The following is a 16855-nucleotide window of genomic DNA, read 5'->3' on the forward strand; positions in this document are numbered from 1 at the left end:
GTTTTTTTTCTGTGTGTGTACACACGTATAAAATTTAAAAATTCTGGGAGAATTTTATGGACTTCCTGCTGATGCTTATTATTCTCAAGCTGTAGTTTTATGCTTTTACCATTTTAACCTTTCACTTGCTGCTGCTATTCAACTTTTATTCTCTAAGAGGACCAATGAAATCATGAGGATAATGTCTTAACTTGTGAATAAACTAGATATGAAAGGCAAATCCACAAACAAAGTGTCATCAGCCTTTGACATATGTCCGTGGCAAGACGAAGGTCAAGGTGACTGGTAATGGCCTAGGATGGAATGAATGATCTTGACCTTTCTAAATTAAGGTCTTTCCATATTTCTGAATCTTTTTTTTTTTTTAAACTACATAATGGATTTTCTTCTATTTGCCTATATTATTGCTAGTAAAGGAAAGCATGAATAGTTGAAATTCATAGATACCTTAAAAATCTCCTTTTTAGGTCATAGTTAATTTTTCTTACCAAACTTTTGCTAAGGTTCATGAACTACTGATCCCAGTTTTTCTTGACCTCTGCATAAATTCTGGTGGAAGTACTAAGTTGCTAAAAAGCAGGCAAAGGAAAAAAGGACAAGCAAAAGACATGGCTACTTATGAATAATGGCCAAATGTTTTCCTCCTTTGATTTCATTTCTTTTTTTTCCTTTACATGGAACCAGAAAGCAAAGGTCTGTCTAGTTGGCTGTAGAACAGCATTAGAAGTATATTTCAAAGCTGTTATCGAACAGAAGGCTGAGGCAATTGAAATCCATTTGTGAACATTCTGAAAGCCCTATGGCCTCAAGTTCTAATGAATTAAGTTCAGTTTGGGCTGTGTGTGTATGCTTGTTTTGATGCCCCTAGAGCTATTTTTCTTCCTGCAGCCATTTTAAAAGGTTCATTAAGGATGTTGAAGTTGTTTGGCAGGTTTAAAGTAGACTACTATTATGATTTACACTTTTTAATCCAGGTTTGTTGACTTGTTTATATGTGGAGGAAATTCAAAAAAGATTCACATCTCACTTAGGTGCTAGGACTTACCACACTGGTGACAGCATGGGGCAAAAAGCATCTGAAAATCATGTTCACAATATTTCCTTCCTTCAAACTACAAGAAAAATAAGCATCAGTTAATATGTGGTAAGCACCCACAGGGTTTAAGAGGTACTATGAAGAAATACAGAAAAGCAGTTATTAAACAAAAAACCCTGTTCTACAAGTTTCTAAATTCACTTGAGACAAAACAAACATTTTGCTGAAATAGATTCCTCTGTGTATATACACATACATATATGTGTGTATATATATGTACAAGTAAATATATATTCAAGAATCACTATACAAATACATGATTTGATAGAAAACTCAAGTTTAGGCTAGACCTAAACTTGTACTTCTTGCTAATGCTGTCAAAGGAAAAGCATAGTTTAATAAATGATACTAAGGAGACTAACTTTAAGGTGGCTCAGGGTGAGAGAAGGCTATCTTAATCTATCAATAGGAAAAGATTAGGAAGCAAAGAAAAGAAGAGCAGACTGATGAAAACTGATGTGGAAATGAAGATGCTCATGGGAAGAATGTTGTAAAATGGGAGGACTTAGGAGCTGCAAGAGACCAGAGATCACCTACCCCAAACATAAGAGGAAACTGAAGCCCATTTTGCTAGCTAAACTCCCATCTACACTTTAAAAGTCAATTCAAATACTACCTCTTTCTTCACAATGCTTTCTCTAATCTCCCTAGTTCATAAAGACCTGCTCCTCAGATCCCACATATTTTGGGAATCCTCCAATACACTTTTAAATTTAAACACTGTCTGGGAGATTTTTTGTTTTTGTGGTTCCTGCTAAGGCTGAAGCCAAATCCAGCTCCTTCCAGGGGTCCCCACAGGCTTTTTCTACTGAGCTAGACTGGAATTATTTACACTTCACACAGGCTAATCCCCAGCCTGGAGTCTTTCCTTGGATCTTTCTGGACTCCATTCTGCCCCAACTCTTCTTGGTTTTTCACCAGTCTATGTTCACCCTGAGGCTCATATTTGTTCTCTTTGTGGAAAAAATTTGGAGAGCTTGAAATTTACTGACCTCCTACACCACCTTCCCAGAATCCTCCCCTCATCAAACACTTTTCATTTAACCTCTGGCAATTTGACTAATGTCAATACATTATTGAAATTGCTCTCTCTTATTTAAGATCACCAAGGCCATCCTAATCATCAAATCCAATGGCTTTTTAACAGTATTCATCGCCCCCCTGTTCTTTCTGCTTACCAACCTTTTTTAGTGGGTAGGGCTATTCTCCTTTGGTTTCTGATTTTTGATTCACTTACCTAATTTTGCTCCTTTGTACTCTCTTTCATTATCTTTCCATGCTCTCAATTGGGCTTGTCTTGAAGGATGTCATCATCCCTTTTCACTTTATCCACAATCTCCCTCTTTGAGAGGGTAGGATTTAACTTTCTGGATTTAACTGCTCCCTCTGTGCAGATGACTCCCAAATTTGTATCTCCAGTTATGCCCTGTCTTCTGAAATTTAGACCCAGATCCCCATCTCAAATATTATCTTTTCTTGCACGTCCCATTGCCACTTTAAATTCTTCAGAAACCTTATGCCCCAGCAAGGATGATTTGATATCATCATGCAGAATGACTCTGTGCAGATATACTATACTTTTCTGTCCCCTTAACTTCCCATCTGATTGGAAGGCTAGATAGTAGAGCACTAAATTCTTTCTAAGGCTTTCCTTTAGAGAGGTCAAAGATCTGGATTTTCCAGCTAACTTATATTTGCCTTCCGTAGTTGTTTGTTTTGGACTCCAAGTACCCCCAACTACCTCTTCTTTTCCATTTCCTTTTGTGTTTTCTTCCCCTGTTAGACTATAAAGTCCTTGGAGATAGGCATTATTTTTTTCTTATTTGTATCCCCAACATTTAGCAGTGTCAAGCCTGTAGTAGGCACTTAATAAATATTTATTGAATTTTAAAAACTAAACTATTTATGTTTCCCAAAAAAACTTGTTCTTTCTTTTGAACTCACTAGAAACCTTGAGGAATTTTTGGCTCTTCCCCTTGATCTAACTTCTGTTCATAGGTGCAGAGACATAGAGGTGGAATTATTACATGCAGGAGCAATAAAGTTATATGTTGGTATTTTATCCTTCTATTAGACTATAAGCCTCATGAATTGATATCTTTCCTGTTGTCAAGCAAAGTGCTTTAATAAAGGAGAATAATAATTGTTTCTTGAGTGAGGGAATTTGGGATTTATATTATATGGTGCAAGACTAGCCAAATACATTTCCATTTCTCTGCTTTTCCTGAATGATATAATTCACGATTAGAGGAAATGAGAACGATGGCTTTGCCAGAAATCTGTGCAAAGCAGATTTCCAATATATCACTCATCATAAGGCCAGCTTTCCTGTTATGTATTTTTAATAGAGGAAAAATTAGGAGAAAAACATTTATCTAATTAACCAAAATAATGGAATATACCTTGAAAATATATTTTTTAAAATGGGTTTTATCCCCAAATCTCAGAAGTAGAATTCTGATGCCTATTTTATGTAAGAAACAAGGCAGAAGATCAATCCCATGGCACACATTGTCTCTGGCACAAAAAAAAAAAAGTGGGACTTAAGATTTTGGATGTGCCAGTCAGTCGGATCATCAACTTCAGTGGAACTGTGATTACTCATTATTGCTTAATAGTTTTTATATCATTTAGAGTTTCATTGGGAGCAAGTTCAAGACATCTTGGGATATCATAAAACCAGAATTAGGATTCTTCTCTCTTAGTGACTTAATTACATATCATGGGACCTAATGATCATTTCCATGCAGATGATTACTGCATCCATATGTTCAACCCTTCTTTCTCTTAAGCACTACTTGTGTACCTCCAGCAACCTTGGGGGATTTTGCCAACTGGATATCCCACTAATATCTCAAAAATCATCATCATCATCATCCATTACCATCACTAATATACGAAGAAATTATTATGCACCAGGTATTATATACTTTATTTATAATTATCTCATTTGATCTTTACAATCTCTGTAAAGTAAATACCCTTAGACCTATTTTACAGATGAAGAAACAGAGAGGTTAAATAAAATCCAAGCCTAATACTTTATCCAGTGATACTTTTATCCCATGTCCAAAACAGAAATCATATTTCCCTAACATATAGCTCCCTCTTCTTCCCTGCAATATACATTCAACTGCCCCATCTATCGTCTCTCTTACATCTAACCTACCTTTATTCTCTATTCATAATCCAGCTTCCCAATCACCATCTCCTTTTGACACTGTAGTGTTAAACTCAATAGAATTTCATTTCCCTCATCATAATTTATAGTACATTAATATTTCTTCACAATCATGTCACAATTTGTTTAGCCATTACCAAATGATGGGTATCCCCGCAATTTCTAATTCTTTCCCACCACAAAAAACTATATATATTTTTGTACTCATAGAGCCTTTTCCTTTGAAATAGCTTCTTAACTGATATCCCTGTTGCCAATCTCTCCTTTCTCTGGAGCCAAACTAAGATTCTTAAAACACAGGTCTGAATATATGAAGTTCCTACCCAAAAAGCTTCAACAACTTTCTTTCGCATAAATACAAAGTGCCCAGTTTTGCATTTACATGTTCCAGATTTATTTACACATAACTGGGAAAAAAATAAAATATTCTATAAGTAAAATAGGTCCATTGTCTAAAGCTGGGTAAAGACAAAAACAAAAACAAACACCACTACCAACAACAAAAAACAAAATAAAAACAAACAAAAAAATAAAAATATGCTATCTTTTAGCCAAACCAAGTCTTTTACTTATTTTTCAAACTCAGGATTCTCTCTCTCAGTTCATAGCATTGCACAAGCTTCTCCCTTATGCCTGGAATGCAGATTTACTTTACTTTTCCAGATAAAGTAGCTCTTTTATTTTTATCTCTTTAAAGTTAGTCATTGCAATTTCCTGAACTAGACTTCAAGTTGGAGAGATGAGTTATCTTTTAAAGCCTTAAACTTTATACTTTTGTTCCTTCATAATTAATGATTTCACCTATACCTGCCTCCAGTGATGCAGAATGAAAGCCACACTACATACCTTCTGAGTCTCAGTGGTTCTCAACCAGATACTTTTATAAATCCTCTACAGAAGATCTACCCAATGCCCTTTTAGTAGTTCCAAGCCACTCTTTGTCTTGAATTTCCTCTGTCTTCAACCAGCCAAAATAAATCACATCACAATAATATTTATTTTAAAAAGAATACAAGATAAGGTAAGTAACAAAGAATAAAGTCAATGTTCAAACACTTTTGCCACCCCTTACTACCGTGATCATCTTTACTCTTCAGGGACTAAAAATTTTGAGTTTACTTATCTATTCCCTCAATGACTTATCAACCCAACACTGTAATCTAGAGCAGTAGAGTCATATTCAAATAGAAATGGATCTGTGTTGCTACATATTAACATGGAAAATCACAAATTAATATTAACTATGCTATATTAATTTTTAATTATCTAGTTAAACATTTCTCAATTATATTTTAATATGGTTCTTCATTTGTACTTTAGCTGAGTTTGACATCTCTTACCTAGACAATGATCAAAGGTAGTGACAGTGACTTGTTCATTGGACAGACACAGAAGATTTTATGTCTTAAATCTCTGAAATAGAGCTTGAATTTCTTGGAAGGTAATGCTTCCAAAGCATGATTGACAATTTATTCCACTTTCTTCAGAATGGCTATTAAAATGCCTCCTCATCACAATCTCTACCAAGAGAGTAAGGAAGTCTTCTGATAGTCCCAGAAAGCATAAAATGCAGCATAGGAAAGCCTATAGTCCTAGGTCCATTTTCTTCTTCTTTCCTCTCCATCTTTCTCTTCTCCTCTAGGATCAAAATTTTTCTCTCAAGAAACTGCTGTGGATTTTTTCCTGGTATGCTGCAAGTTCATGATGCAACTCTGAATGCCTAGCACAGAGTTCAGCACACAACAGGCAAAACAAATGCTAATTAGAAGTGTTAGTGGTTTAAGGTTGAAAAAAATCTGAGGAATTTTCCTGGAGAAGGTGGCATTTGAACTGGAACTTGAAAGATAGGAAGATTCTGAAAATTCAAGATGAGATCAAAAGAACTCTCCAAGGCACAGAAACAGCAAAGTGTATTTATTTGGTTCTGAAGTTCATAATTCAGGAACTAGTGATTCTATTTGGCTGAAACATAAGGGAGGGTTAGTTAAACTCTAGAAAGGTGGTTTGGGACCAGAAAGTGGCAAGGAGGCTGGGCTTAATTCTGTAGGTAACATGGAATCATTGGTTATTTTTAATCATAGCACCAAGCTGAACAGAGCTGTGATAAGTGGTAAAGCCAGTTCACCTCGTGAGTCAGAGAAAGATAATAATTTTGATTATTTATATAGCACTTTATGACTTAGAGATATGAAAAATGTTTTCCTTACAATAACCCTGTCAAGTAAATAGCACAGATAGTTACTGTCACTATAGATGAGGATATGGAGGCTGAGAGATTAAGTGGCTTGCTCATAGTCCTGAAGCTTTCAATCCTAGTTCTGATGGCAAATCCAATGCTCTTTCTGCTACACTTTTTCCACATCTGAAATATATTTGGGAATAATCAATTTAATGGTTGCCAACCAAGAAGAGACTATTTCCAGTGCTTGAAATGTTCTCCCCATCTTAACTTCAATTGTTCAATTCTTTCCCACCCTTAAAAAAAGAAAAAAATTATTTTTAACCTATATCAGATTGCTTAAACAGTGAAAATTAGGGCAAAGAATTTAATAAATTTGCTCTCTATCATCCAAGATCACTATAGAGTAATTAGAAAGGGGGGGATGTCACCATTGCTTTAGACTTTCAGAAGAGTCAAAATTAATGGACTACAATTATTATCAATACTTATTCTTTGCGAAACTCACATGAACTCCTCACCTCTCCCCCTTTCCCATTATTTTGGGGGAGGTTAGTCTTACTTCACTTTTCCTACAATTCAATTAGAAGGACTCTTCCACCCCCATGCCATCCTTGCCAACTGCTTTCTTTAATTAAAATGTAGACTTGTTGTATTTGGATCATAGTATGTGACATTTGAATCATGATGACATACACTATGTGCTTAATACTCACTCTATATCTATCTACCTCTGTTCTGCAGGTGCCATATTGGATAATTGGAAAGCAAACACAAATATCTAGGAGCCTAGGGGGTTCCTATAGTGAATATATAGAAAGTAATATACTCTTCTCAGCCAGAGGACCAATTTTCTTTATAAATTACAAGAGGCAAAGAGGCCCAAATTTTAAATCAACATTGGCAGGAAGCTATCAGTGAAAAACAGATGGGTGGTGAAGAGGAATGAAGTAAATAAATGAAGTAGGATGAAGCATTTCAGTTGTCAGTAGAGAGAAAATTATTAGACAAATGATTCAAAGAATAACTCCATAAACTGTTATGATCTTTTGGATTATCTTAAAAAGTAGAAATTTAAGGGTTTTTTGAAAATTATTACATAATGTAACTTTCCTGAAGCCATATGATTAGGCACTAGTTTAAGCTGAACATTTCCATCTCAATGTAACAAAATTCCTATCTCTTTGCCTCCCATGAGATTAGGAATTGTGTGAAGTTAGACAGACATTTCCTGATGTGAACAAAACATTCACATGCAGTGAGTCCAGATTATTGTAAAACAAATCAGGATACAATAGTACCAGAAGTCTGAGTGTACTGGGCAGCTGAGATATAGCTTATTTAAAAGTACTCACAATTTTGTGAAGTGTGAAAAAAGAAAACTCTCACTTGCAAGCATGAAAGCCTACTAAATAATCCTTAATCAAAGGTCAAGTGGTGAACCATTCTCTCAAGTGACCAGTGTCACAGAAGATGATGGAAGGGAAGGTTCTTTTGAGATTTCTGTCAAAGTCTATGCATGTATAAACTTTAATCAGTACAGAATAAAGCCACAAACAAGTGAAAGCAAACATCAAATCGGGGGAGCACAAGGTTTGGTAAATCTAGAGTACTGAACAGGGCTTCATAAATCAAGGTTCAGAATGTCTACTCTGGGTTTTGCCAATATCTCAGTACATGACAGATGGTCTATTTAACTACTGAGAATGCATTCCTAGCATATATTTGCTCTGCAGATGTGAGTATAAAGTTTAATACAAGTTTATGAGGTGATTTGAGATCTTTTGATTAAAAGTACAAGGAGTTCAGAATAATGCTCTTAATCTCTGGGGTCAGAAAAATGAGTTACACAAATGAAACTTCAATACAATGGCATGTTGGCATATCAACTTTCAGTACAGAATATTTTAATAATAAATCTAATTGTCCTCTTTGGGCTTTGATGTTCCAGATCCAATTATATGATAAGATTATCAGAGGTAGTTCTGTAGTCTATTTTTGAATGACTTGAATACCAAGGGCTATGTGACCCACTTCAGATTAATACTAAATCTCATGAGAATTAATTATTAGTAATTAATCTAAGATTTTATTAAGCACCTACTTGTGCTAAGTTTCTAGTCCAACCTCTTCATTTTTATAAATGAGGAAACTGAGGCTTAGAGAATTGAAATAATTTGTCTATGGACTTTAAGTCTTCTTGAATTACAATCTAATGTTCTTTTTACTATATTCTAACCACAATTTTAAAAAGCTCATATATAAATTCTTTAGGGACCATGGACTACTAAAATCATCACTTCTAATTCAGTTTAAAGCAGAAAAATGACTAGTGAGATACATGCTGTCAATCTATCCCTTCCTTCTTATATTTTCTCTTCCTTCACTCCCCCACACCTTCTCAGTTCTCTTACCTGCTGTGCCATTTCTCCATCTATTTTACAGATTTCACTTCCTATTTATGCCATCTAAGAATAAAGATGTCACCATCTCTTCAAGGTTCTCTTTTGAACCTTTTTTTTTTTTTTTTTTTTTTTTTAAAAAAAAACCTCTTCCTTAAAATTATCCTATCTATCCATTTCTGACCACAATGTAAGCTCACTGTGGGTAGGGGTCATTCCTTTCTTATTACTTGTATTCCCAGCATCTACATAGTGTCTGGAACATTTTTATTGTATTTCAGTCATATCCAATTCTTCATAATTCTATTTAGATTTTTTCTGGTAAAAATACTGGAGTGCTTTGCCATTTCCTTCTCTATCTCATTTGCCAGATAAGGAAATTAAGACAAACAGGGTTATGTGACTTGTCCAGGATCATCTAACTAGTAAATGTTTAAGGCTATATTTGAACTTAGGAGGATGAGTCTTTCCGACTTTAAGCCTGGCACTCAGTCTACTCACTGTGTCATTTAGCTACTCCACATACAGCAGAAGTTTAAATACTTAAATGATGTCATGACTTCAATGATTGCCTCTATATAAATCTTTATTTACAAGGGGGACAAGCTAAGTTGCATAGAGGATAAAGTTCAAGGCCTAGAACTTGATCAAGATCTGAGTTCAAATGCTACTTGGCCCTGAATCGATTAATGAATTTGCCTCAGTTTCCTCATCTATAAGATGGGAATAGTGCTGTTGTGAGAATCAAATGAGACAATAACTTTGAAGTGCTCAGGACAACATATGACATATAGTAAGTGCTATGTAAATATCAACTATTATTATCTTTCCTAAGATTTCTAATTGCCTCTTAGATATTATATTACAATTCAAAATTCAACATTGATAAAACGGCTTCCACAAATCTGCCATTTACCTTGTCTTCCATCCTTTTCAATCACCCTAAGTTGGAAACATTTGAGTCATTTTTTTCTCTGATTTTCCATCTAATTTTTAAATAAATCCTATCAAATTTGTCAGGGCAACTTCTCTTCTTTTCAATAGCCTAATTTTGGCCTTAATTGTCTCTCACCCAGACTACTTTAATAATTTCCTAATTGATTTTAATGAACAAGGCTGATTTTTACATCACCTACCTACTCAAAAACTTTGAACAGCTCCCCATTGATAAAATATAAATGTCTTATTGTGACAAAGATTCTAACAATTTACCTTTCAAGACTTATTTTAAATTACTTGTTTTTACATTAACTATATTCTAGTCAAACTATACTGCTGTACTCCCAGATCTTGTCTTGCTCATTCCTATGTCCATACATTCACACATGACATCATCCCTTATATATAAATGGGAATCCATTTCCACTTGTGAAGAGCAGGATTTTTACTGAGGACTCAGTTGTTACCTCTCATATACCCCCTTTTAGATAGCTAGGTAGCTCAGTGGGTAGAACTCTGGGCCTGGAATAAAATCTCAGACATTCACTACCTTTGTGATCTGTCATTGTGATTTAAACTTTTTCCTGACTTTTCTCAACTATAAAATAGTAATGAAGCCCTAAAGTTTTTGAGAAACAAAGTAAATAATACTGCACAGTGCCTGATACATGGGAATTCAATTAATGCTTGTTCCCTTTTCCCTCCTCCCCTTTTTTTCATTCTAAATCAAGGATCCAGAAGGATAATTTGTGTATATTTCATCTTAGATCCTTGAAAATAGAGATTGTCATTTTCCACTATTGCAGCCTAGTATAATACACACAATATCATTAATAAAAGCATTTAATTTTAAAAAAATATTTTATTTTTATATTAGAAGTATTTTTAGATTATCCCACTCCATGAGGTCTCTTGCAACAAACTAAAACAATTAAGCAAAATTAACAATAAACTAGCCTCTTCTGAAAGTGAATGCACCATCCACATCAATAATACCTCTCTCCAACCTCTATTTAAAAAAGAAAAAAGAACAGCAATTTATATTCTTTCCCTCTTGAATTTAATGGAACCCATGGTTAACACCTATCATTACTAAGTACTAAAGCATTCCCAGGAGACCCCAGAGCAGAGGGGGAGAAATCATTATTCTCCAGGCCTTTCCAATTTGTAAAAGCAAAAAGCTGAGAGAGGATAAGAGCAAAAAAATCAAAAGAGCAAAAAGCCCAGAAGGTGTAGTGAAATTTTATGAGGTGTCAACATTCTACCACTAAATAGCTGACTGATTTCAGAGATACTCTCTTGCCCTCAACTTCCTCAACATAAAATAAAGGGAAGAATCTTCACAGTTAATTTTCTATGGTTTTTAAGTCAAAAACAATAGTCTGATCTGAGAAGACTTTATGGCAAAACAAATAAAAAGAATAAAAGAGCTCTAATTGAAAATCTCCAGAAGTGCTGCTACAACAAAATTATACCATGGAAAACTAGGCAAGGGGGAAAAACAGTGTCTAGAAGCCACTAACAAACACTTTCCTGGTATGTTTCTGAGCAAGAGAAGTATAAAAAATAGGGTAACAGCTTGCTTAAATACCAAAGAAAAGGAGCTAACCAACCAGTGACACAAAAATGATAATGGAGGAAGAGATAAAATTATCACTGCATGAAGGCAAAGAACAAACTGACTCACTCTCAAATGGAAAACAAGGCAAATGATTTTCCCTACCCAAAATGTTCTTTTGCAAAAAGGCAACCAATTGTTGCTGGGTCCTACTCTGCATGATGATTGTTTCTAGAAAGCCCTGAATAACATTTAAAAAATCATAAAATCAACTAAAAACTAAACTAAAAGTTTTTTTCTATTCATCCTTTAGGGCTCCATCACCTGAAAATTTGTTTATATATATTTTTTTGTTTTTCACTTGATTTGTTTTAAGGGGGTGGTGGGGGAAGGAGAGGTATTTTATGTCAGAGACAGCTACCACCTACAAACTGTGAGAGACCATGTTGAATGAGAAGTTCAGCTCAAAAACTGGTTCTTGGTATTTATAATGTCATTTTGAATATCAGGCAGACCTAGGAAGGTATTTATAGTTGGATAGTAGAAGGAAGGCAAGAGTAGGATGGGTGAGTCATAAATTATTCTGTTCTATTCAAGGACTGTTATAGAACTTTCCCTGAAACAAAGAGCATTACAGATAATGACCTTAAAAATTTAACTCATAGTCTATTTTTGAGATGATTTCACCAGTTAACTGGGGGTAGTTTTTTTGTTGTGGATGAAAGACAATAGTGAAAGGAAATATGGGACAAGCTTACAGGCCTTCAAATATATCTGTTCCTCCCAATCCCTTAAAACGTCTTTACTAGTTACATATACTACGAAAGTAACACACAGGATTTCTTGGATTTTTTGAAAAATAAGCATGATTCATGATTTCAACACAGAATCCTTTTTTATGTTCCCTTATATGCATGTAAATAATCTGTGTGTTTAAGTTTAGAATAAAAAATAATATAACCTTCCTTGGACTCTACCATCTCTTCAAAATATATATTTTTTGTTCTTTTTAAACTACATCTTTAATAAAGCAAATTATTCTCATTTCTTCTACTCCCTCTACTTTCACTCTATTTAAATCTTTCATCCTGGATACCCTTTCATTTTGGGGGTTTAGTTTGGTTCTCCTATCTATCTGATGATTCTTTTTCATATTGCTTTGCAGGATCATCATTATCATGATGATCTAACTACATGGAGAGACAGAGAAGCAGAAATCTCAAAATTCTCTCTTAGGCCCTCTCCTTTCACTCTCAAATTTCTCTATTTCCATGTCAAGAGCTCCATGGTCCTTTCTTCTGATCATGAGTCCTTGGCCTGGACTCCCATTTCATGAGAAATCTGGGCCATGTCCACTTCATTCCTGGTTCTACACTTTTTTTTTTTTTTTTTTTTTACTTCTCTACCTTCCTCTTTAGCCTGGACTCTTTCATACAACTCCCTTTTTTAAACCTCTTTTTTTATGTGCTATCTTCTCCCATTAGAATACAAACTACTTGAAGGTAAGTTTGTGTTTTGTTTTGTTTTTGCTGGTATTACTAGTGCTTCCAGGGGTGCCTGGCCCTACTAAGAGTTGAATAAATCTACTATCCATCCATTTATCTCTTAGTGACCTTATCAGCTCCTATGAATTTAATCTTCATCTCAATGTAGATCACAATTATATATCCAGTCCTAATTTCTCTACTGAGTTTCAGTCCTATATCATCAATGGACTATTGTGTCTTTCACCATGTCCTCAACTGAAATCATAATCTTTCTCCCCAGCCAATCTTCCCCATTTCTGTCAAGGTTATCATCATCTTTCTGGTGTCTCAGGGCTTCAACCTCAGTGTTATTCTTGGATCCTCAATTACTTTCACTCCATATAACAAGGCAGATGCCAAAATTTAATTTTCTACTTCCATATTATCTCTAGCATCTTGACCTGTCTTTGAGGATATATACATCATCTTACTTCAGACATCCACTACATTTTAGTTTGGGAGTATTTCTTTTTTTAATTTTTGGTCTCCCTTCCTTAAATTTTTTTCCCATTCCAATCCTTCAATACAACTATCAATGTGATTTTCTTTAAATAAAGATCTGACCAAAATCACTCTACTCAACAAATTTCTGTGGCTACTTATCAACTCTACAGTAAAAAATAAACTTCTTTGTTTTGCCTTTCACAATCAACTGTTATCAACTTAACTTTCTAGTTTCACTATATTTTATTCCTCTACCAATACTCCACAGATGGCACAAGGCCTGGATCCAAGTTCAAATTTGTCCTCAAACATTTACTAGTTACTAGGCAAGCCACTTAATCTCTACTCTCAGTTGAGGAAACTGTAAAATGATAATTTGATAAAATGTCCACCTACCTCTTAGGATTGTAGAGGACCAAATGAAATAATATCCATAAAGATGTATAGTGCAATGTCTGACACATAGTAGATGTACTAGTACTTCCAGTACTAGCCAAACTACCCATATGTGCCTCTGTATTAGCTGTTCCACATTCCTAGAATGTTCTCCTTGTCCACTTCTACTTTACAAACTTACCTCTCTTCCTAGTTCCTTTCTTTCCAAACTTGGCTGCAAATAACTTTACACAAGAACTTTATAAAAAGTCCCTTTAAACAAAACTTTATGATTTTGCCATTATTCTGTGTCTCTCTCTGTGTGTGTATCTATATCTTATCTATAAATTTTTTTTTGTGCAAAGAACTCTGCAAAAGAGATATGTGTTTCTAGGAGGGAGTAGTAGTAAAAACTACAATCTATTCAACTATAGTGACCACAAATAGCAACTCCCCAACAATCTTTAAAAAATGATGAATTTGTTAATGTAGATTACTGCTTATCTCATTTATCTATGACATGCCTTTTCCAAGGATTCAACTTGGCAAATTTTTGAGGGGTACTATGATGCTACTGGAGATTCAAAAGAGGTAGCAGAGGTGGAAGAAGTAATTCTAGCTCCTGAAAGAGCTGGCTGAAAAATTACACACACTCACACATATACATATATATCTATATCACACACACACACAAATATATACATATACACATACACGTCATAGGCAAAAGCAAAAAAGACAAGGGCATAACTTAGCAAATTTTTGAGGGGTACTGTGGTGTTGCTGGAGATTCAAAAGAGCTCCTGAAAGAGCTGGCTGAAAAAATTAACACACACACAGACACACAGACACACAGACTCACAGACAGCCACAGAGACACACATACTCTATAGACAAAAATAGGTTATATGACTGGCTGCGGTATAATTTTGCAATGTCACAGAAGACTTTCAAAGTGGCAAAAAAGGTACTAATCTGCCTTGGTGGAAAGTTTTCTCTATTAATGAAATCTCAATTGCAGTGAGAGAGAAAAAAAAAAAGAGATAGAGACAGAGACAGAGACAGAGACAGAGAGAAATGTACCTACAATGGAAACTCATTGCTGTAGTGAAATTTTTAAAAAAGAAATTCATATTTTTTCTCAACATCTTCCAATTGTAGGTCATTAATAGCTTAATCAAGGACAAAATACTGCATTTATTATTTTAATATAATTTTAGAGGCTAGAAATTGGAAGCAGACAAAAATTTCTATCTCAGGGTTGGCTCACCTCATAGAAGAGGCCTTCAGGAAACTGCTGGAAACACTGGGCACAGACGAAGCACTGCTCATGATACAGCTCACCATTGCTGTTCACAATCTTCTCAGCAGGTGCAAAGCCTCCTTTACAGCGCTCACACAGGGCATTAGCCAGGGCATTTGCCATGTTGCTGTAAAAGACAAAGGGGGGAGGGAAGGATAGAGACTGAATGTTTTTTCACACTTAATGTTGTAAAGATAAAATGGACATGATCATAAGATTCAGGGCTAGAATCTCCATTTTATACCTGGGGAAATGTTAAAGACCATGTATAGGTGAAGAGGCAGGTCAATTCCCTGAGAGCCTCCACCAGCAGTGAATCATAAACTTGAAGTTGCAAAGCAGCCTTTGCTGACACAGGTATTCCTTGTGGATTGGGAATGAAATTGGGAATGAAGGCATCTCAGTCTCCTTGTATCATCATCATCATCATCATTGTCATCCTCCTCCTCTCACATGAAGAGATCTACTCTACAGATCTGAGTTAGACCTCCAGCATCCACTGGCAGGTGGCTCCCAAACCACAACAAGGAAACATAGCCAAATGAAGTGATGGGCTCCAAATCTTTTGTTATGGTACAGTTGTTTCAATTTTTAAAATCTCCATTACTAATATATTTAAACTTATGGTGTCAATAATAATATGATGTCAATAATTATGCTTTCTAATCTCTAGGAATTTACATTAAAAATCCAAATTAAGGGGCAGTTAGGTGGTAAAGTGGATAGAACAACAGCCCTGAAGTCAGGAGGACCTGAGTTCAAATCTGATCTCAGACCCTTAACACTTCCTATACATGTGACCCTGGGTAAGTCACTTAACCCCAATTGCCTCAGTTTACCCCTCCAAAAAAAAATTAAGACCTTTAACTAGATAATTAAGGACAAAGCATGCTAGAATAAATGCAAAACAATTTTGGGAAAGGATATTTACAATTGGACTAAGAAAATCAGGGCAGTAGAGTTTATAAAAAGCTAGGATGAGGAAGGAATATATTCCATGTGTGGAATACTTTTCCCCACCCCACCCTATCTCCACTGCATCAAGAGATGGAAGCTGTCACCTTAGAGAAATAAATGAAAGGCCAGTTTGGATGGCCTGAAGGACACTCATGAGATGAGGGGTGAAAAAATGGGTGAGAGTCAGACTGTGGGATGTTTGAAATGCCAGGCTTTGGGGCTACATTTTATCCAGAAATAATTGGAAATCGCTGAAGTTTTTCTAATTTGTGTTCAATTTTTAAAATATAGACAAGTAAATATAATACTTCCTTTGGCATTATGTACAACTTAAAGGGTTTAAAAAACCATCCCGGATATTAAGCTATCAAAATCATCTCAAAAATCTTTAATAAAAATGCTAATGAGATACTAAAATAGAGCATTATTGCCAAACAGAACAGGTTTTACAGGTAGATATCTTGATACTTTAACCCAGGTGGCCCTTTGTTTATAAACTATGAAAAAGCTACCGCTTAAGTTACTATTTCCATATGGTAATATTATTAGCTTCTATACAACGTGAAGGAGGTGGTGTGAATGTGACTAAACCTATTTTGCAGATGTTAAAACTAGGTGCTCACATTCATCTGCTGGAGCCCTCATTCTAACCTATGTCTCCTGATTCTTAAGAACAGTACTTTTTCCACTCTTCCATATTGCCTCTCAATAATAACTTGAATTTATATAGTCCTTAATGCTTTACAAAGCACTTTGCTCACAACAACCTTAAGACAAAGGCAGTACAAATATTATTCTCATTTTACTGAAAAGGAGACTAGGGTTCAATTTACTTGTAGATAACAAATTATTAGAGGTAAGACTCAAAACCCATGAATCCTCATTCCAAGTTCAG

General features: G+C 35.1%; 1 protein-coding gene across 6 annotated transcripts in view; it reads right to left on the reverse strand.

The window, feature by feature from the left end:
* Nucleotides 1-16855, reverse strand: part of LIMS1 (LIM zinc finger domain containing 1) — a 200385-nt gene that overhangs the window by 16650 nt on the left and 166880 nt on the right. For all 6 annotated transcript variants that reach the window (XM_074299645.1, XM_074299649.1, XM_074299648.1 and 3 more), the window contains 2 exons: nucleotides 14971-15130; nucleotides 1046-1112 (listed from right to left, as the gene is read on the reverse strand). In XM_074299645.1, coding sequence (XP_074155746.1) covers nucleotides 1046-1112; nucleotides 14971-15130 — 227 coding nt within the window. The remainder of the gene's footprint in view (nucleotides 1-1045; nucleotides 1113-14970; nucleotides 15131-16855) is intronic.

The sequence above is a fragment of the Sminthopsis crassicaudata genome, chromosome 3 (assembly GCF_048593235.1).
Source record: "Sminthopsis crassicaudata isolate SCR6 chromosome 3, ASM4859323v1, whole genome shotgun sequence".
In the NCBI taxonomy this organism is placed as follows: Eukaryota; Metazoa; Chordata; class Mammalia; order Dasyuromorphia; family Dasyuridae; genus Sminthopsis; species Sminthopsis crassicaudata.